At 32.0% G+C, this 21,316-nt stretch overlaps 1 protein-coding gene across 1 annotated transcript; it reads left to right on the top strand.

The window, feature by feature from the left end:
- Positions 1–4,091: 4,091 nt before the first annotated feature.
- On the top strand, positions 4,092–7,922 carry LOC123905829 (very-long-chain enoyl-CoA reductase-like). The gene is made up of 2 exons (XM_045955579.1): positions 4,092–4,523; positions 7,168–7,922. The coding sequence occupies exons 1-2, from the start codon at positions 4,191–4,193 to the stop codon at positions 7,636–7,638; spliced, it is 804 nt and encodes a 267-aa protein (XP_045811535.1). The 5' UTR covers positions 4,092–4,190; the 3' UTR covers positions 7,639–7,922.
- The last annotated feature ends 13,394 nt before the right edge of the window (positions 7,923–21,316 follow it).

Raw genomic sequence — 21,316 nt, forward strand, 5'->3', positions numbered from 1 at the left:
TTTTTATTGGAATAAAATATGTGATTTAATTTTGCAAGATTTAATTAAGAAATATTTAATAAATGTTAAACTTACTAACTTGCTTTGTAAATGTTTAGTGGTTGCATTACAATTTGTTAACTTTGATGTTGAATTAGCTGTGATCGGTTGATAGGTCTTGTTAGCTCTCAATAGGTCAAGTGATTACAATGAAGAAAGGAACTTTGTTTCTCAACTTTGAGTTCTTTAACTATTATAAAGAGCGGTAAGTATATTGTGTATAAAAATTAAGGAGATAAAATGTGTAAATAGCTTGTTTGATCGATTGCATATGTGTTTTACAATGAGCACACGATTAACATATATCGGAAAATGTTGGCTCGGTTATTTATGCAGGTAGTGCATACATATACAAATAGTATCCGTTTGGATGTTTTCTCTTTATGCCTTTATGATTCTTTTTTTTTCTTGGATTTTATGTTTTTGCCCTTTGATAAAAACTTCGGTTGCTACGAACCGAATTTTTTTTGCCTTGAAAAAAAATTCAGTTTCTGTTAACCGAATTTTCCTTGAATTTGAACTAGAAAAAACTCCGGTTTATGCGAACCGAAGTTTTTAGCAAGGGCAAAATTGAAATATTTGGGGTATAAAAGATACATGAGAGGCCTAGAGAGAAAACATCATCCAATTGCGTTTGGGTTGTCCTTTTTGAGATCTGCTTCATCAAAATTTGTGGGTTAACCGGGCCATCAAAATTTTTGTTGTGTTTTCTTTTGGATCTCTAGTTCATTTGTATCACATTAATGTATTACTTTTTTTTTTCAGGCCCCCTCACATTTTCAATTTAGGCTTCTCGCTTCTCGCTATTTAGAATACGAGTGTTTAAAATTATAAAAACTGGAACATCACAGTTCACATGCTACATTTGGCCACGTGGTTAATTTTTTTTCGCGTTTTGTGGTTTGAGGGTTTTTTGGAGAGATTAGTTCATTTTTTTTAACTTGTAGAAATTGGGGGAGGGGGAAGAAGTGGGACACGCATTATATATTACAAACATTCGCATTCTACATAGCAAACGTTTAAAATGTACTTGCCATTTAGAATGCGAGCGTGTTTTTTTTTTTAACTCTTCAAGGGGGATGACAACACTTTGAGGGTGGCCAAACGGCCACATTTGTTACGCACTTGCATCCTATAAGGTGAACAGTGCTAATATTCTAGATAATACGTTGGTTAGTTTGGTAATTTTAGGGATACGTAAGAATTTTTGGAGGGTGCAAAAAGTAAATATCTTAATCTATTCTTTCTATAATAATATTTAATTTTCCATTAAAAGAAAAGTTTAACTAAAACTCACCATTGCATTACAAGATGGTTGACTACCAATTATTGAAAGAAGGCATGTTAAGTGCTTCACAACAATGTGAGATGACATGAATATCAATTTATAAATAGAGATAATTAATCATCTTATAAACTTGTTTTGTCGAATTGAGTTAAATATAACTTAAAATCTTTTATATTATAAGCTTGTATACACAAGCAAACTCTAAACCCTAATTTGTTTTCTCTGTTTTCCCTCCATTTTATTTTGCAATTTTTATTAAAAAATAATACAATTTTGTTTTGAATAGGATTCGAACCCACAACCCCTCAATGCAAGGCAATATTTCTAACCACTATGGCAAATATACCAATTTTGATTAAAATTATGTGCAATAATTGATAAGCACCATCAATTTTAAAAGTATATCATATCAAAATTATTGTTGACTATATTATTCATCACGAAATATTTTTATGTCTTTCCTGATCAATGATTTTTTTTCTACCGGATCATATTTTTATGTCTTTCCTGATCAATGATTTTTTTTCTACCGGATCATAAATTTAGAGAATAATTATCATGTGAGATTTGGAAAGTTATTATCACGTGTAATTTGGAAAGTTATTATCAAACTCAATTCTGCTAAATCAATTTTTTTTGCAATACAACCAAACACAACCATAGTCATGTCACTAATCACATTCATTATTTTGATTTTAACATTGCAGATTTAATATTAACCGATGATCAATTGATACAATATGCACTACCAGACCAATTGTGATTTAAATTATGTCCACAAAGTGTTAAGCTCCATCAACTCTCATAGGAAAAATTTCATACGATAATTAAGCACCATCAATTTTCATTGCACAATTTAAACAATTAAAAACCGATAATCTCTTATATTATAAGCTTGCTAACATAAGTTAACCCTAAACCAAATTTTTTCCCCTCTCATTTTCTCTTTCTTTTTATTGCAGCTTTATATTAAAAAAATACAGATTTGTCATTGAACCTGCATCCCTTACTTACAATAAAACCTTTCAACCGCTAAAACATGTGCTTCAATTATGAAAGAATTTAGGAAACATAATATGTAAACCCTGATTTCAATAAATTTGAACGGCGGAATTAATCATAATTTTTATTTATTTATGGATGTCTACTTAAGTTTATATTCTTGATTATGTCTTTAATTTTTTTTTAACCTTTAATTATCATCAATTTTTTAACCTTTAGTTATAAGCAATTATTTTTTAATAAGTAAACAAAACGATGGGGTTCCAAAATTATTTAAAAAATATATAAAATATAAAATAAGCACATAAACAAATATAGAATAATTAGTCCATGAAATTCCCTATACTACTCTTATTGAAAATGCTCTTGAAATTTTTGTATTTTATTTTTTATTGTTACATATTACACCTAATTAGACCCATGCGCCGCATGGGTCAAAGTTCTAGTTATATTAAAATAATATTAAAACATAGTTCAAAATTTGTTAATCGACCTGCTACCAGGTTTCCGTTACCAAAATAAAAAGAATTTTATAGGGAACCTACCACTACCCACAACCAGCTGATGCCTTAACCAATATTGCATTATACCATAAAAACATAATAAATCCATGCATGTGTTCAAATCGCAAAGTAGACAACAATACGCATTACTCAAACCAGAAAAATGGGAAACCGATACGCATTGTTCTACCTATAAATAAATAAACTCAATTGTGATTAAACTCACTTAACTATACTATTTTAAATAACAATTGTCCTGGTACAAGTGAATTAAAACTTCTCATATTTGACAAACTACTATTTGATCTCTAAAAATATAACTTATTGTCACATTTGTTTTTTAATATATCAAAATTATAAATAAATTTATGGACTAAATTGACTAACAAAAAATTCATTTGAATATTAAATTGATTACTTAAAAATAAATGCAAGGGCCAAAATAACTTATAAAAAAAACATTTATGGATCTATTTATAATTTTAATATATTGAAAAATGAATATGCGAAGCTAATTAATTACACTAAGATCAAAATGATAATTTGTCCTATTATATTATTTAGGTTTAATTGCAGTTTTGATCCTTTTATTTTAAAATATGACAATTTTAGTCTCTCCTAAAAATTAATGATGTGGTTTGTTTTAAACAAGTGATATATAATATGATTATGGTAAAATAAGAACATCGATGAAATTTTAAGGAAGTTCAATTATAAACTTAATTTAAAGCATGTCGTATCACCCTAATTTAAACAAAATATTTGATAGAGGACTAAAATTGTCAAATTTTAAAATAAAAGAACCAATTTTATAAAAATAGGGGATCAAAATTACAATTAAGTTTATTATTAATTTAAATTTATATTCCTCAAAAGTTTACTCGTGTTAAGAGTTAGAACTTATGATATCAACATAGTATGACACAAGTGGTAGATACTTGAGTTTCTTAACCATTTGGTTCTGGGTTCGATCCCCTTCGGTCGTATGGAGACGCATTTGTTGGGAGAAGACAAATCCTTAAATGAATCCCAGTTATTTCAGGGGATTAGTTTCTTCAGTTGCGCGAAAGATACATTTGATTTAAAAAATAAAAAATTTAGAACTTATGACACGAGAATGAAATCTCAACCAATCCTTTATTTAACAATATATTTATTATTTTATTATTATATTTATTAAATTTCCCATTGGTCCACATCCAAAAAAAAAGGTATGGTATTTATGTTTCCATGTCTACCTACTACTACTATATTTTTCCCTCATATATCTTTATTACTATTTCGTCAGATCCAAAGCATAGTGTCACTGTGTCACACAACACAACAGAGAACACCACACACAACAAAGTGAAGAAACAATGGCAATGTCTGTGTTTCTCAACTTCCTATTCCCACCCCCACCTTCACTTTTCGTCACCGCCATGTCAGTTATAACCGTTGTTTCACTCGCAAAAGCAGGTTTCAATGAAGTTAAAGGGGAGCATTTAAATTATTCAAAATTCTGGAATGTTAATAATGCCATTGCTAAAAAACAGATGAAGAAATTATCAAGTAGAAATGGTATGTTGCTATTGTATACTCCTGCTTTTCTTGCTGGTGCGGCGTCGTTTTTGGTTTTTCCTAATGAAAGTTTTAGATCTATTATTCTTCAAGGTGCTGTTACGGTTCATTTCTTCAAGAGACTTTTTGAGGTAATATATATACCCTAACTTTTAATGCTGCGAGCTTAATTGCAATGTTTGGCGAATAAATTGCTTTTTTTTTGTTGGTTGATAGACGAAATGACAAAGCCATTGAAAACTCACAAACACAAAATGGAGTGACCGGGGTTCGAATCCCGGTCGTGACATCTGACACCAGTAATTTCGGCATTTCTGCCGGTTGAGTTAGAATTTGTGGACCGGAGAATAAATTACTAAATTGGTGTCTGACACTTCTAACTTAATATATTAAAAAATCAGTGATTTTATGAATAAAATTTGATAAAATTGTGCTCTTTTTGAAATACTCATATAGTAAGGGAACTATTTGAGAGGTTATTACAAAAATGAGGGACCAATTTAGTGGTTTATTCAATGCTTATTTTCGAAGGAATGAAATAGTTTATTTTTATTTTTTTCAATTAAGAAACTGTAAATTTTGTAAAAGAAGTTTAGGTAAGTTGGGTCATGAGTTTTACCATGGTACTTAAAATTTTGGGTTGAATCACACAGAAGTACTTACATATACATACCACGGGTTTCACCATAGTTAGGAGTTAGAATAGGTCGGGCCAAGTTAGATTTTGTAAGACTTGATCTTGACTTGTCAAAACATTTAATATAATGAGAACTTTTTTCTTCCAACCCCCGATTTCTTTTATACTCCCAAAAATTTCATTTTGTCCCTTGCGGTTTGAAAAAAATTTGCCAAAAAAACTTTGGTTTATATTCACCGAAGCCGAACGTCAGCTTGTTCGGTACCTGCGAACCGAAATGTCCTAGATTTCTGTATGTTGTTACCGAAAATTTCATTGGGTCGCTGGAATTAGGTCATTTTCGGCAGAAGTTTACCGAAATAATTGTTTTGGTACCCGCGAACCGAAATGTCCTAGATTTCGGTACGTTGTTACCGAAAATTTCATTGTTTCGCTTGAATTCAGGGTCAAAAACGAAAATTCAGGGAGTAGAAAAGAAATGAGGGGGTCGGGAGAGATTTAACCTACGCTTGAGCGTTAGAAGGCTTAAAACGTACGTTTTCCAGCCCAAACGTGATTTAACCTGTTGTAATGTTGTTTGGGTATTTAAAATAAAATTGCTTTTTATCCTCTAGAATTGCGTTTGACCGAAGCTGGAAATCAAAGCTTCTGCATCAGTTGGAATCAATTTTAGAATATAGCGTTCAGTAGGAATTGTAACTTCCCCCTATTGCCCTTTATTATATATACTCATGTCATGATTAAAAATGCAAGCATGTATAAAAAGCGTCCACACATACTACTAATATGCCAATGTATTAAAGAAGTATTTTTTGTTTATTAGTATAATAAATAGCCCATTTTTTAATATAATTATTATATTTAATTGCATTTTTGTCTTTATATTTATTTTAGGTTTTAAGTTGGTCTATTATTTTTTAAAAATTTCATGTTGGTCTCTTATCTTTTCTTCCGTTGCATTAGTTTATTTTTTCTTCTGTTGCATTAGTTAGTCCTCCCGTCAAATTTTAGGTTTCAATTTGATCTCTTATATTTTAATTTTGTTTTTTTAATTAAAAGAAAATGACATGGAACATGACTAAGACCAAACTTAAGGGACCAATTAAGGGACGAACTTGAAACTTTTAAAAGATAAGAGACTAAAAGTATAATTAAGCCTAATTATTATCATATTTTATTGAATTTTTTAATAATCTTTTAATTATTTATTAAATTTAAATAGTTATATATATAATATAATACAAGTAAAACCCATCTTGGTAATTGCACAACCAAAAGCAATTTTAATTCAAACTACCCAAATAACATCAAATGTTGAGAATCACTTTCACATTAATGTATCCAAACATAAATCAATTATGTTCAACTCACTTTTAACCAAACTCAATTCTGTCAAACTCAATTTTACCAAAATCAATTCTTTTCAACGCAGAACCAAACACATACATTATTTATATTTATTAAGTAGGCCGTTGGTAGGTTTAAAATCCTTTTCTTTTTTGTGACTTGACCATTTTAGCTAAATATACTTATGGAAAGGCTTATCCTTCTCTATTTTAAAAGTGTCTGACTTGGCCTAAGCCTGACGTAGGTTAGGACTTTGTAGACCGGCCTGACTTATTTCCATCCTAACCACAGTGTCTATGCATGCTCTTAGTATTAAGGAACCTATTCTATCTTTTTTGTTACAAAAAAAACAAAAAAAGTTTAAGTACGTTGGGTTTCAGGGTTTCACAATGACCAAGATAGGTCACAAGTTTAGCAAACTCTGATAGAGGTACTTACATATTACACATCAATAAAGATCCTATCCTTACACATACAACAGGTCACAATTCATTCATTCAGGTCACAATTCAGTCAATCCTCACCCCTAATTTCATTAACCTCTCAATGTTTGGTACATCAGTTCAGAATTTTAATTTTTGCACCGGAACTTACGGTTTTGATTTTGTGGTTAAAAATGCAGTTTTAAACTAAAATGTGCAGGGTATGGTTGTTCCTAAGTATATTGTATGATTATATGTAGCAATTACTTGAGTTCAGATGCAATCATGCAACAATGTGTAGCAATTATTTGAGTTCTGTTATGTGATTTGCAGTTCAATGAAGAGTAATGTTTCTACTTTATTGTGTAGGTTCTGTTTGTCCACAAATATAGTGGTTCTATGGCTCTTGATTCTGCAATTCCAATTACTCTGAGTTATTTTATTTCTTCTGCTACTATCATCTATGCTCAACACCTTACATTGGAGTTTCCAGAACCACCAATCGATCTGTTATATCCCGGAATCGTGTTGTTTCTTGTAGGTATCATCGGTAACTTCTACCATCATTACCTTTTATCCAAATTGAGAGGAAAAGGTGAAAAGGAATACAAAATTCCTAAAGGTGGCTTATTTGGTTATGTGATCTGTCCACATTATCTATTTGAGATTATCGAGTTTTATGGATTTTCATTCATTTCTCAGACATTGTATGGATTCAGTTTTGCATTAGGCACTACTTTTTACTTGTTGGGTAGGAGTTATGCAACTAGGAGATGGTATCTCTCTAAGTTTGAAGATTTTCCTAAGAATGTTAAAGCTATCATCCCATTTTTCTTCTAAATATAGCAAGGTATTGCTAGATATTTAACACAATTGTGTTTTGATGCAATTCAAATATAAAAGATAGCTATTATATTATTAAGTGATTATGTTCATAGTTGTTAGTAAGTGATTATGTGGTGCCAATATATGTTAAGTAAAGGCAGTTAATTCTGTTGTTAGTAAGTGATTATGTTGTTAGTTGATATTGTTAGAAGTGATTATGTGCCAATATAAATTGACAATATGTATAAGAGGTTAATACATTTAGAATAAAATTTCATTTTCAACTTTCTTTTGTCTCATTTTGTTGTATTCCAAAGTGTTTGAGTGATTGAGTATTCTTTCTGGCTTGTTTTATGGTGCACAAGTGAGATAAGTGTTGCACCATGCAAATTTGTTTCTAATATTGGATCAATAAGTCGCACTATTGAATCAACTGAGATATGATAAGACTTAGTGCTGTTTGGTTCCGCGTTTGTAACCCATAGACGTGCGTTTTAATGCCATCACCGTGATTTCTCAGTTTTTCAACATGTTTGGCTCTTCTTTGTAAAATCGATTCAGTCTTCCAAAAGCAATTCTAGGAGAAGCTCCAAATCCTAGCTTATTGATCCAGTACTAGCCATTCTTTGTGAACAAATTGGTGTATATTCATGTTTTGAATCAATGACATTTCTCTGAAATCTTGCCAATTCATGATGAAAACAAAGATGATAACTGATGTATCTAAATGAAGTTATTCTTCGGGTTTCAAGAAATGATGGAGATAGTGAAGATTAGCTTAAGTAAAGTGAGATTTCAAACATTGTAAAAGAAGTTCTAGCTGTTAATTAAAGTGAAGAATCTTAAAATAATAGCAAATTATATAACTACAAGATATGACTTGCAATGGTAAACTTTTTGATACCGGTGTCTCATCATTTAGTCAAGATAAATATATTTTTTTTTTTGGTATTACCTGGTTCTTAGAGTTCGAGATGACCGACATTGGATTAATGTCTTACTACCTCGGCAATGAAGTGGAACAAGAAGATCATGGAATCCTAATCATTCGGGAAGGTTATGCTAAAGAGGTGATCAAGAAGTTCAAGATGAATGCCACTAACTCAGTCAACACACCAATAGAATGTGGAATCAAACTGTCAAAGCACGAGGAAGGAGAAATAGTGGATCCATCACTCTTCAACAGCTTGGTTGGAAGCTTACAATATTTAACGCAAGAGGCCTGACATCTTTTATGCAGTCAAAGTTGAAAGTCGATACATGAAGCATCCAAAAACAACTCATTTGAAGCCGACAAAGAGGATTATTCTCTACATAAAAGGTACAACAAACTTAGGGATAATGACTAGGGAGGAGACGCGGATGACCGAAAAAGCACTTGTTTTCTACATTGGAAACACATCCTTCACATGGATTTCAAAGAAACAGCCGATAATCACTCTTTCCACATGTGAGGCATAGTACGTGACAGCAACTTCATGTGTTTGTCATGCAATCTGGTTGCGAAACATGTTAATGGAGTTAAGTTTGCCGCAAAAGGAGCCGACCAAGATATTTGTGAACAACAAGTCATCAATAGCTTTGGCAAAGAACTCAGTCTTCCATGGTAGAAGTAAGCACAATATTGACACACATGCGCTATCACTATATTAGAAAGTGTGTTTCTAACAATGATGTGAAGTTGGAGTACGTGAAGATGCATGACCAAATAGCTGATATCTTCACCAAGCCTCTCAAGCGTGAACACTTTGTCAAGTTAAGATATTTAGTTGGAGTAGCAAAATTAAGTTTAGGGGGGGGGGGGGTATGTAAATTGATTTTGGGTTTGTTAGTTTTGGGCCTCAGGAGTTTTAAGCCCAAATTTGTGTTGTAGTAAGTCTAACTTCTAGAAGCCTATTCTAGAGAAATCTACGAAGCTCTCTAGAAAATAAGGATAAGGTAAGATTTATGTAGAATAGTAGAGAAAGTTCTAGATAGTAGTTTATAGCCATTAGATTAAGTTTGTGGTGGCAAAATCCTAGTCATTGATTTAGGAATGACACCAGTATAAATAGAGGTGATGTACTTGAGTTTGTATCAAGCCAAAAAAATTATAAACATTCAATAATACAAGTAGTCTTCCCTTTCCGAAAAACAAGTTTCATATCTTCTCTCAATACTTAAACACTTCCTCCACCTATTAAAACTTCCTTCTAACAGGGTTTCTCTTCCCTCAATTTATCAAGATTCGACCTTCCTCTTCAACATAGATATGGATTTCTCATGTTGTGTTCTTTGAGATTTGGTTCGGGTCTACCGTGGTCATTGTTTGTTCTTTGTAGGTTTTGGTGTTGTTGTTTGTTCCAATTCATCAGATCTTGCTCGAAAGGGTTAGGTTGTGCGATCTGGAGCTTTTCAGATCGTTGTATTCCCACTTGTTGTATCGTTTTCGTCATAATAACTAGTTGTCGGTGCATGGATGATTTTGCGTTGGCGTTCGGATTCACTCGTCGTAACTAAGGTATCGATTCATCTAGCTCATCTTTGGTTTGTTGCTTGCAATCGCTCACTCGCCACATTTTTTTGCAATTTGGTTTCGTGTGCATATGCTTGCTTGTTGGATCTTTTACCTTTTTTGCTGTTTTTAACATTATTTAGTGTACGTATTTTTATATTCATTGTTTTCTGCCATGAAACTATTACCATTTCCCAATTTCTTTTTCCACTTATGACGACTTTCTTTAATTTTTAAGCCGATTTGATTTTGTTTCAAGATTTTTTCCAATATATTAATTGTTTGCCGAGCTTAATTTTTGATTAATTTTTTCTTGTGATTATCAATAAATTTTCAATCAAAATAATAATGCATGTTTAATTAAATTTGAATGTTAGAATATTTATTTTTCATGTGACAGGTGTTTGGTGGCTGATTCATAAGTTCGACAAGGAGTGTTGAGATGAATGCCAAACAAAGAACAAAAGTGACACTCCTTGATAATGATTGTCATGTTCATTTTGATCAATTCAAAATCGGACAACAATACAAGTGAAATTTTAAAGATGCAACAACAAAACTCAAGAAGTTACAAAGATGTAACAACAAAACTCACGTCACCTAATAGATGTCGTGAGTGTTGATAGTAAAATTTACCGCTTCAATGATCAAGCAACCGGGAGTGGAGAGACTGGTGATACCTGTTATTCTTGGTGTGCTTGAAACATGTTCCAGTTCTTTTGACTTGATCAAATGACAAACTGTCAGAGATCACATTTTTGACCACTCGTTCCAAGATTTTCAAGACTTCCATCTCCAGATTTGGTTAAAACAAGATGGTAGCAGTTTTGAAAAGGGTAGTCCAGTTTCAGAAATGGATCAAGCTGAAGGGATTGGCTGGCAAGAGTGGTATAATATGGATTTACATGTTTGGAGAAAGCTAATCCAAACAAGGCCTAAATTGAAATAATTTTTTTTTAAGGGACTAATGTAAAAACTAAAATTAAAATTAACTTAAGGGAAAAAGTGTAATTTAGTCGTTATTTTTCTGCCAATTTGATGATTGTTCCCTGGGATATTTTCCCGCCATACGAAATATGCAACCGTTTTATGTATATGTTGTTGCCACATATTGCTATACTAATGAAAAGAATTACCAAAATTATATCATATTAATAATTAAAACAACAAATTTATCAATTATTTTATGTATGTCTTTTTGTAACATATTAGTATTCTAATAATTACAACAACACCTGACCAGAAAATATAAAATAATAATTACAACAACATTTAGTCAAAATAAATAAAATAATTAGAACAATATATATAAAAAAATACCGAACACATATTTTTTAAGGAAAAATACACTAACCTCCCTGAACTCTATCAATATGTAACTAATACCCCTCTATTTTTTCACATAAACCCCCCTTATTTTTTCTATCACTACTTCTATTCATACATCTATTCAGTTTTCCTCCATAGAAAATTGATAGATCCTTACAGTCACTTTGTTCTCACCATGCAAGCATCATCTAACAACACTTAATTCATTGGCTATCCTTCATCTTCGTCGGCTTTCCTTCTTGTCACACTCTCGGTAACGTTTCGTCGCTTTCGTTCTCGTTGCTTTCTTGGTAACTCAATTTTGTGTATTTCGAATGTCAAAGAATTCAAATGTGGCGGTGATTGCAGGCCTCAAGGAGTTTATGCTGCTCTGCGTTTTTGTTGTATTTTTTTGCAGCTGGGTGGGACAACTCTGTTTGTGATTTTCTTCCACTGTGGCAGTGCTGCTATTTTTTCTTTTTCTTTTGGTTTTTAGGCATGAGCTGGTTTTCTGATTTTCTTCTGTTTACTTTTGCCTATTGTTGTTAAAAGAATGATGGTTTAGTTTTAAAAAATAAATTAAGCAGTGTTAGGTTTTAAATAAGCAGTGTTAAGTTGATGAGGGCATTTTATCCATTGTAAGAGACTTTAGGGAAGTTAGTGTTAGGATAAGTGGTTAACTGATTAATTAACGATGTTAAGTTAATTAGGGAGGTTTTTATCTATTTTAGGAGACTCAGGGGGAGGTTAATGTCTAATATAAAATTAGAGGGGTGTTTGTATCATTTAAAGATACCTCAGGGGAAGTTTGTGTATTCCCATTATTTAATGATACATCAAACTAATGGGTTGACCTTCTTTAACCGTCTTGGCAAGTGAACACGTTCACAACCCCATTGTTGACATTAACAAATTAACATTTGCACTTCGATTTATCCCGTGAAATATTCCTTGTAAAATAGCACCGTTCCCGTGAATCTACCTTCCCTAGAAATAATTTGCTTTTGAAGTTCCTTGTGCAACTCAATGAACATCAGTGTGAACATGGTATTGATTGATTCCCAATTTTTGTAGATGTCACACAATTTGTTCATTAGAAACAGATTATGAATTAGGTAGCGAACATCAGGGTGAACCGACGGACATATTTTTATAACACTCTCTACCCAAGCAGCGAACTACGTAGTGAGGTAGGCATTTTGGTCATTTCAGAGGGAGAGTGAGAAAGGGCGAGGGACGAGAAAACACTACAAGAATACATTGATTTTTTGACGGATTCAATATTCACTTACTGACCGTTTTAGCTGCCAGTAAGTTTATGGTCGTTTTATCCGCCGCAGAGTAAAGAAAAACAGATGCAAAATTCAAATATATTATTTCTGGTACGAACTGGCCACTAGATGCCAGAACTGACCCCGAACCAGATTAAACTGGTGGTGAAAACAAAACAAAAAAATTCAACGGTCTAGATTAGAAATCTTAGAATCAGTATTGTTTAAGTCTTCAACACCGAAACAGTATCACACACACCACCGCTACACCATGTTGAACCACTCCGCCGCTTTGACGGCCCACTGTCGCACCGCCATGACTGTATCTTTGTTCATGGACCTCTTCTTACTTTCAAAATGATCAGATCGAAATGGAAAATTCTTTTTAGGGTAAATGATCATTTACCCCCTGCAAAATAAGCAAATTTTCGTTTACCCCCCTATGCAGATTTTTTTTCTGTTTACCCCCTGGAAAAAATAGATTCACTCATTTTGCCCCCCGTGTGTACAGCAGGACATGTGAATGTGCAAATCTGCTGACATGGCTTGTACACGTGGAAAAAATAATTAATATTTATTTTTTAAATTTCACGTCAGATAATATTTTTTTTTAAAAAAAAAAATTCCTACAAAATAAAAAAATGGATTTTCTTTTTTTTTTTCCCAAAAAAATCCTACAAATAAATTTTTTTTCCTACAAAGTTTTTTAAAACATTTTCTGCAAAAAAATTAAATTTTTTTCCTACAAAGAATATAAAAAAATTTCCAACAAAAAAAAATGAATTTTCTTATTTTGCTCCCAAAATAAATATTTACTCCAAAATAAAATTTATTTTCAAAATAAAAATTTTAAAGATTTATTTTCAAATCTTTTTGAATTAAAAAAACATGATCTTTATTTTTTAAAAACAAAACATTAATTTTTTTGTTAATCTCTTTGAATTTAAAAAAATAGAAAAAGAAGTTTTATTCGTATTTTCCTCTTATACCAAAATCATTTGTCCTAGAACTAGAAAAATAGAAGGAAGTAGAAGACAATAACGAAGTAGAAGACGATTCCGGTGATTGAAGAAGAAGACGACGAATATGATCACGACGGTGGAAGCAAACCGGTGAAGATTCTATTTTTTTTAAATCAAAAAGATTTGAAAATAATTTTTTAATATCTTTATTTTGAAAATAAACTTTATTTGGGAGAAAAATATGAAAATTCTTTTTTTTATTTTAGGAAAAAAATAATAATTCTGTACGAAAAAAACTATTTGTAGGAATTTTTTAAAATTTTGTAGGGAAAAAAATTTTATTTGTAGGATTTTCTTTTTATTTTGGAAAAAAATTCGTTTTATTAATTTTGTAGGAAAAAAAATTAAATTTTTTTTTTGAAAAAAATATTATCTGACGTGGAAGTTAAAAATAAATATAAATGTTTTTTTCCACGTGTACAAGCCATGTCAGCAAATTTGCACAATCACATGTCCTGCTGTACACACAGGGGGCAAAATGAGTGAATCTATTTTTTGCAGGGGGTAAACAGAAAAAAAATCTGCATAGGGGGGTAAACGAAAATTTGCTTATTTTGCAGGGGGGTAAATGATCATTTACCCTTCTTTTTATTTGTATTTTTCTAGCAATTCACCCATCACCTTTCACAAATCTCAAACACAATTCTGCTTCTGGAAACAAATTACTAAGAACATAGTCATATCGGCAGGCAGCGAATATAGACGGAGCGATGGGCCTTCACGGATGCTACGGCGGGACAGTGAGGTTTGCTCATGATGCCAGCGGCGTGGAATAGTGAGGGACGACGACGACAAGAGAAGAGGGAGAAGCAGAGTGGTGACCGATGAATATCACGATGCAGAAAGAAGAAAAAAGACTTGTTTATTTTTATTTTAATTAAATAAATATACTTAGTAGTTAGTTCTAACTTTTATTTTATTTTATTTTTTAGTACAATTAGTTCTAACTTTTAATCACAACCTTTAAATTTTTTTTTTATCCACATTTTGCAACTAGATTAAATGGAGCTATACTAAATGGAGCATACCTCAAGTCTATTTTCTAGACCAAAATTTAGTTTTATGCTTGGGTATGTAAGCCAACCACAATTGAACTCAGAGCTTAAATCTTTGATTTACACGCAAAATCAAACCCTAGGGTCTGTTGCTAAATTGAATCTCGGGTTCGGAAAAACCCAATCCAACCCAATTACAATCCTACGTATATGATGCATTGAATTTTGCAATTTTGTTTAACTCAATTAAACATTTTCTTAATATACGTATATGTTGCATTTGACTTTGTATTTGGTACAAAATTCGTATCAAATACATTTGACTTTTTAATATTTTTAATTTGCTTTTTCTTATTTTATACCAAAAGGAGGTTAAACTTCGTAATCTCCGCCATACAACTAGTATTTAAAGATGGTCTTGTATCAAATAATGATACAAACATATATCAAAATATATCCGAGAACAATATTTCTTTTGAACTATAAATTATCATATTGTGAAGTTACATCAACGAAGGTATATGTTTGTTTATTTCATAGTTACCGTTTTTCCATGATTTTTCATCATTTTACTATATCAATTTTTAAATTTTTTTTATAATGTTTTTTAAGCATAAGATCATGTTATAAATATCAGAGTGTGTAAAAGTCAACAACTGTCTTGATCAACCAATCATTTATTTATCTCAAAAAAACAACTGTCTTGATCATTTTATATTGATGTTTATGCAATGAAACATTTACAGTTTGCCAATTTTAATTTTTTTTATTGAATTTTATTCTGATTGTCAATAAATTTTTTAATAAAAACAATCATCATGTTTAATTAAATTTGAATAACAAAATTTAATTTTCATGTGACAGATGTTTGGTGGCCAATCCAGAAGTTCGACATGGAATGTTAAGATGCATCGCAAACAAAGAGCAAGAGTGAAACCCCTTGACAATGATTGTGTGTTGTCCGTTTTGATCAATTCAAAATTGAACAACAAAACAAATGCAATCTCAAAGATGCAACAACAAAACTCAAGAAGCTACAAAGATGCAACAACAAAACTCACGTCTCCTAATGGATGTCGTGGCCATGAAAAAAGTTGAAAAAAATATATATATAAAATTAAAAATAATTTTTTTTATATATTATTAGATATCACATATTTCATCTCAGAAATGTGATGATACATGTTGGAGGATTTTACAAACACAACTAGAAAAATCTTAAATACCGACGGGAGAAATCTGTCTCTAAAATACAAATATTTCGTCACTAAGCATGTTAGAGACAGATTTGATTATGTCGTTAATTTCCTCGTCTCTAAATTATCAGAGACGGATTTTATATTCCGTCTCTGATTGGAGACCGAATCTATCCGTCACTAACAAATAAATATCCATCTCTAAACGTTGAATTCAAAACACAATAAATCTGTCTCTAACGAAGACATAATTGTCCGTCTCTAAATTCAAAAAATTCTGTCTCTAAGCATAGAATTATGTCTCCATAGAGACGGATTCCAAAGACGGATTAATTCAGAGACTAATAAATTCTGTCTCTGACAAATGTTTGACTATTTTAATATCAAGTTGACTAATTAGAGACAGATATAGAGATGAAATTATTAGACACTGCAAAAATCTGTATCTAATTTTCGTCTCCAACTATTGATTTTCGATTATAATTATAAAAATGATAAAGTAGAGACGGATTTAGAGACAAAACTTTGTTGAGACAGAAATTTCCGTCTCTAAAATCCGTGACTAATACATATATTTTAATTTCAGTGTCTAACTACTTTTTTCCGTCTCCAATTTTGTCTCTATTAGAGAAGAAATAAATTTCGTCTCTAAATTCCGTCGGTATTTAAACTTTTTCTAGTAGTGAAAGCACATCCATTCCAATTCTTCTTCTTTTAAAAAGACATTCTTGGGCTACTTTAGATATGTAGCTCTAAATTGTATCGTCTTGATTACGTATGTTAAATTATATTATGTTTTAATGTAATAGGTTCAATCTAAAACATTAGATATAAAGTTCCTGAGAATGAAAAGGAAAATATGTGAAAGTGATCAAGAAAGTATACACATATATTTATACCTTGAATACGGAGAACTATTGATATGTATTTTCCATATTTTTATTATGCTTATAAATTTGACGAAGTTACTAATGTGCAGTCAAATGGCATATATATATTTTTCTTTTCAACATTTGAAAGAATGAATGTATTTTTCTTATAAAAAGTCATGTTATATTTGTCAAAACTTTCAATTCATTGTTCTAATATTTTGCTATGTTACGGTTTAGTTTTTTATAAGCGATTACAAGTCTATTAATGGTACAATTGCAAAAAATCAAGCTTAAGTTAATGAAATAGAATTTTCCGTATTTATATTCTAATATAATTCATTGTTGGATGTTCATAAAATTTCAAAAGTGTGAAATTTGCAACGAGTATTTTGTAAAAGGTTAAATATTTGTTTTTGTCCTGAACCTAAAAAAATATATTTGTTTTTGTCTCTATATAAAATTATAATTTTTTAATTATTTATTTTGTTTCTATAAAAAATATAACATATTTTAGTTTTCGCTGACTGTATACCAATAAGGAAATTATCGCAAACCCTCTCACGCTCCTTTTACTAGAGAATTTCGATTGAATTGTCTTTTATGTGATACTGGTAATTAAATTCTCTTGTAACCCAATCCCAAATTTAAGTTGTTGCTAGTGCCATGAACAATCTCAAACTTAGAATTTAGTCGAGACTAGAGAATTTTATCTTCTACCTAACTTCAAAGAGGGTAAAAATATGAAAATTTTCAAGTCAATAGGGCTTATAATGCAAGTTGTCGCCGAAACAAAAGGGATAATTTTTACGGCTCAAATGGGCTTAGCAAAGATAAAAATATTAATCAGGGTGATTTGAAAAGCTCAAGGTACTAAACAGCGTACTTCAATGCGAGTAAATGTCTAAAGCAATCAGCTATAGAGAATTGTTGGGAAAAACCGGCATAGAGAAAATAAATGAACGCAATCAACAACACAAGAATATAACGTGGAAACTCCAAAACCGGAGAAAAAACCACGGCCGTTGTCAAAACCGACAACCAGAGAATAAACACTATGTGAAAATTGTTACAACACATAGACTACCCTCAATCTTCCCTTGGCCCCCAATACACCCACACTTTCCAAAGCAAATACCTAACTACATCTCTCAACCCTCTAATACAAGAGTACAAGAGAAAAACAAAAAAGTCAGATATAAGCTTAAAGTGCTACTGACTGGTGCAATTATAAACAAAGAACTTAGGTCCATTATATAGCCTTGATTCCCTCATTGCTTCACCATTCTAAGCGATGTGGGACTTTCAATAGCTATTTTTTAACCTCCTTCTTTTTCTTCATTAGCAATGTGGGACTTACATTGCAATCAATCCCAACAATCTCCACCATGATTGTAATGGTCTTCAATCTTCATTGTCTACACCGACAATCATTATCTTCTGCTTCCATTGTCTATACCGACAATCATTGTCTTCACCGACAATCATAATTCTCATTGTCTATACCGACAAATTAAATTATCATACTCCACCATAAAAAGTACACTCCACTTGGAACTAAACCATCCCAAGAATTTTATTCACTTGGAACTAAACCATCCCAAGATTTTGCTTCACTTGGAACCAAGCCATCCCAAGAATTTCATCTCGAAACTTCGCTGAAAATTTATGGTGCAACTTCCATGTTGGCTTTCTCCGGAAGTTCATCAGCCATCGAGATAACCGCGTACCTTGCATCAATGCCAACCAATGCCCGCACGCTATCATCACACACCTTGCATCCATGTCAACCGATGCCCATGTGTCACTTGAACAACTTCAAACATCTGTGAAACCACCTTCAGGCCATTGTTAGGCTCCAACAATTCCAGTTTAGTTACATGACCTAGTAAACCTTGTTTCACTAGTCTAACTAAACTCATGTCACTAACAAGTACCCACCCGAAGATCCACAACTTAACCAAAACATGAGAATCACCACTAGTAACAGATGCATAACCAATAATAGTAGAACTATCTAACAAGTATCTACCTACTATCTATGCATCAAAGTTCAAGAAAATACCTCGCATTGTGTTAAAAGAAACTCACCCATACCTTGAACCTTACAAACTTTCCGTCACCAAGATGAACAACTCCACCTTCAACTAGCTATAGGGATTCAAAAGTATTTCTTCTTCAAACACATGTGATAGGAGCTTCCAAAGTCCATATGACTCAACACTCCACCGATTCTCAACTTTCACTGGCACCTCCGCATCCTCATAATAAGTTGTTGTTTCAGACGTAACCCGAGTATTCTTAGCACCGCCTCTCCAGACTGATGTTGAGTATTATTACCACCGCCTCTCCAGGCTGACCTTGTGTAACCCAGATTGCATCACCACATCCTTGACTTGATTTTCCACAAGCCAAACATCAATTTTCTCTAGCCTAAACTTCACAGCGGAACTCCCTCCTCCTGAATCAAACCAAGAACTCTGATACCAGTTGTTGGGAAAAACCGGCATAGAGAAAATAAATGAACGCAATCAACAACACAAGAATATAACGTGGAAACTCCAAAACCGGAGAAAAAACCACGGCCGTTGTCAAAACCGACAACCAGAGAATAAACACTATGTGAAAATTGTTACAACACATAGACTACCCTCAATCTTCCCTTGGCCCCCAATACACCCACACTTTCCAAAGCAAATACCTAACTACATCTCTCAACCCTCTAATACAAGAGTACAAGAGAAAAACAAAAAGTCAGATATAAGCTTAAAGTGCTACTGACTGGTGCAATTATAAACAAAGAACTTAGGTCCATTATATAGCCTTGACTCCCTCATTGCTTCACCATTCTAAGCGATGTGGGACTTTCAATAGCTATTTTTTAACCTCCTTCTTTTTCTTCATTAGCAATGTGGGACTTACATTGCAATCAATCCCAACAAGAATGAGTGCAAGTTCTAGAAAATAAACAAGTACATAGATACTTTCATTAGATATAGAAAGAAAAAGTATATATATCATGAAAATATTTGGCTCAAATCCTCACAAGCTGCGGTATTTGAAAGTTGAGTCGTTACACCTTGCAAAATGCTATCTTTTCTACTCGTCTCTCTGTCTTTCGGACCTTTGTGCTTTTATGAGCAATCAGACTTCAGTGTTCTTCCTTTAACAAGGCTTAAGAAATTCAGATGTTACCAACATAAAAATTCTGTAGAGACATAAAAACATGGTTCTTAATAATAAACAACATCAGATAGTTAAGCATCATGGGTTGTCATTGACAAATTACATCCATAAAAATAAAATTGTGGAATTTTAAAATTGCAGAAAATTAAATGATGACGGGTTGCTTCCCATTAACCGCTTCTTTAAAGTCGCTAGCTTAACCCCTTTCCTTTTGCAATTGGTTTTACTCTTTATTCTTATTCTTATTGGTAGAGACTTAAATGTCCCATAGAGATCTTCATTTCGCACTTTTGACTTCTCTCTTATGCCATTATTCTTCAAATACTCGGTTGAATTTTCCATTGATGTAGAATCACTTAACTTGAGTGCTTTGAATGTGTTCTTCTCTCTCAAACGTGGGGCTATTTTTCCCCATATTCCAACAGTGAACTTTTTCTTGCCGTCGTGGTGCGATTTCCTCATAATTGAAACACTTGATTTTTTTTCTCCTATTTTCCTTGTTTTGTACAATTTCTTCAAACCTCTTCAAACTTTTGCCTTGTCTTGACTTATGCTAAAATCTTAGGTATTTTTTGTAAGATATTTTATCTTTTAATTTATTTTAAAGTTAAATGATATTTTTATTAATTATTATATTAATTATGATTATATCAATCTTATTTCTACTTTGTGCTCATTTCCAATTTGTTGGTTACGGTCAAGATAACCGTTTCTATTTTATTGTCACTAACACTCAATCAATCCTAATAAATTGGAATTATTGTTTTGTCTTGTCATAATAATCAACAATGGTATATTGCCTATATATTGTGGCGAGTGAACAGAAGAAGGGAAGAAGAGATACAACAAATTATATTACTAAAATAATAATACTAAGTTCCCTTGAGCATCCAAAAGGAGTTCGTTGAGACCTTGCTAATTCACGTGCAGTGCTAGCAAGATGTGACTGTTGTATCCTGGAGGGTATTAGCTATGAGGCCAACTGCACCGGGTAACTTACCCGTGGCGGCGAAATACTCTTAAGCCCAGTGCAATTTGCACGCCTCAGTCAAAATCGATAAGCTTTTCTTCTTCTCTAATTTAATTTATTATGAGTCATATTTATTTGTTCTAATATTTCTTTGATTTATTATTATTGAAATAATTCTATGTCATATTTTTCCAACAATCTTAAGAGTATTCTTTTGGCATAGAATTATTGTGAATTTTATTTTGATTTGTTAATCCAAACCAAATTATTGATTAAAGGACAAATTTTATTAGATTCTAACTTACCTTTGAATTTGATTGGTGATAGGAGTAAAGATTTTGGTTTTGTCATATACGTGCTTTTCAAACCAAAACATGGACAC

This window comes from Trifolium pratense, linkage group LG2, assembly GCF_020283565.1.
Source record: "Trifolium pratense cultivar HEN17-A07 linkage group LG2, ARS_RC_1.1, whole genome shotgun sequence".
NCBI classification, from domain to species: domain Eukaryota; kingdom Viridiplantae; phylum Streptophyta; class Magnoliopsida; order Fabales; family Fabaceae; genus Trifolium; species Trifolium pratense.

What these genes read in the sequence shown, in the direction of transcription:
- LOC123905829 (XM_045955579.1), top strand. Translation starts at nt 4,191, where the DNA reads ATGGCAATGTCTGTGTTTCTCAACTTCCTATTCCCACCCCCACCTTCA. An exon ending in TCTTCAAGAGACTTTTTGAG is followed by an intron (nt 4,524 to 7,167) that starts GTAATATATATA and finishes TTTATTGTGTAG; the next exon opens with GTTCTGTTTGTCCACAAATA.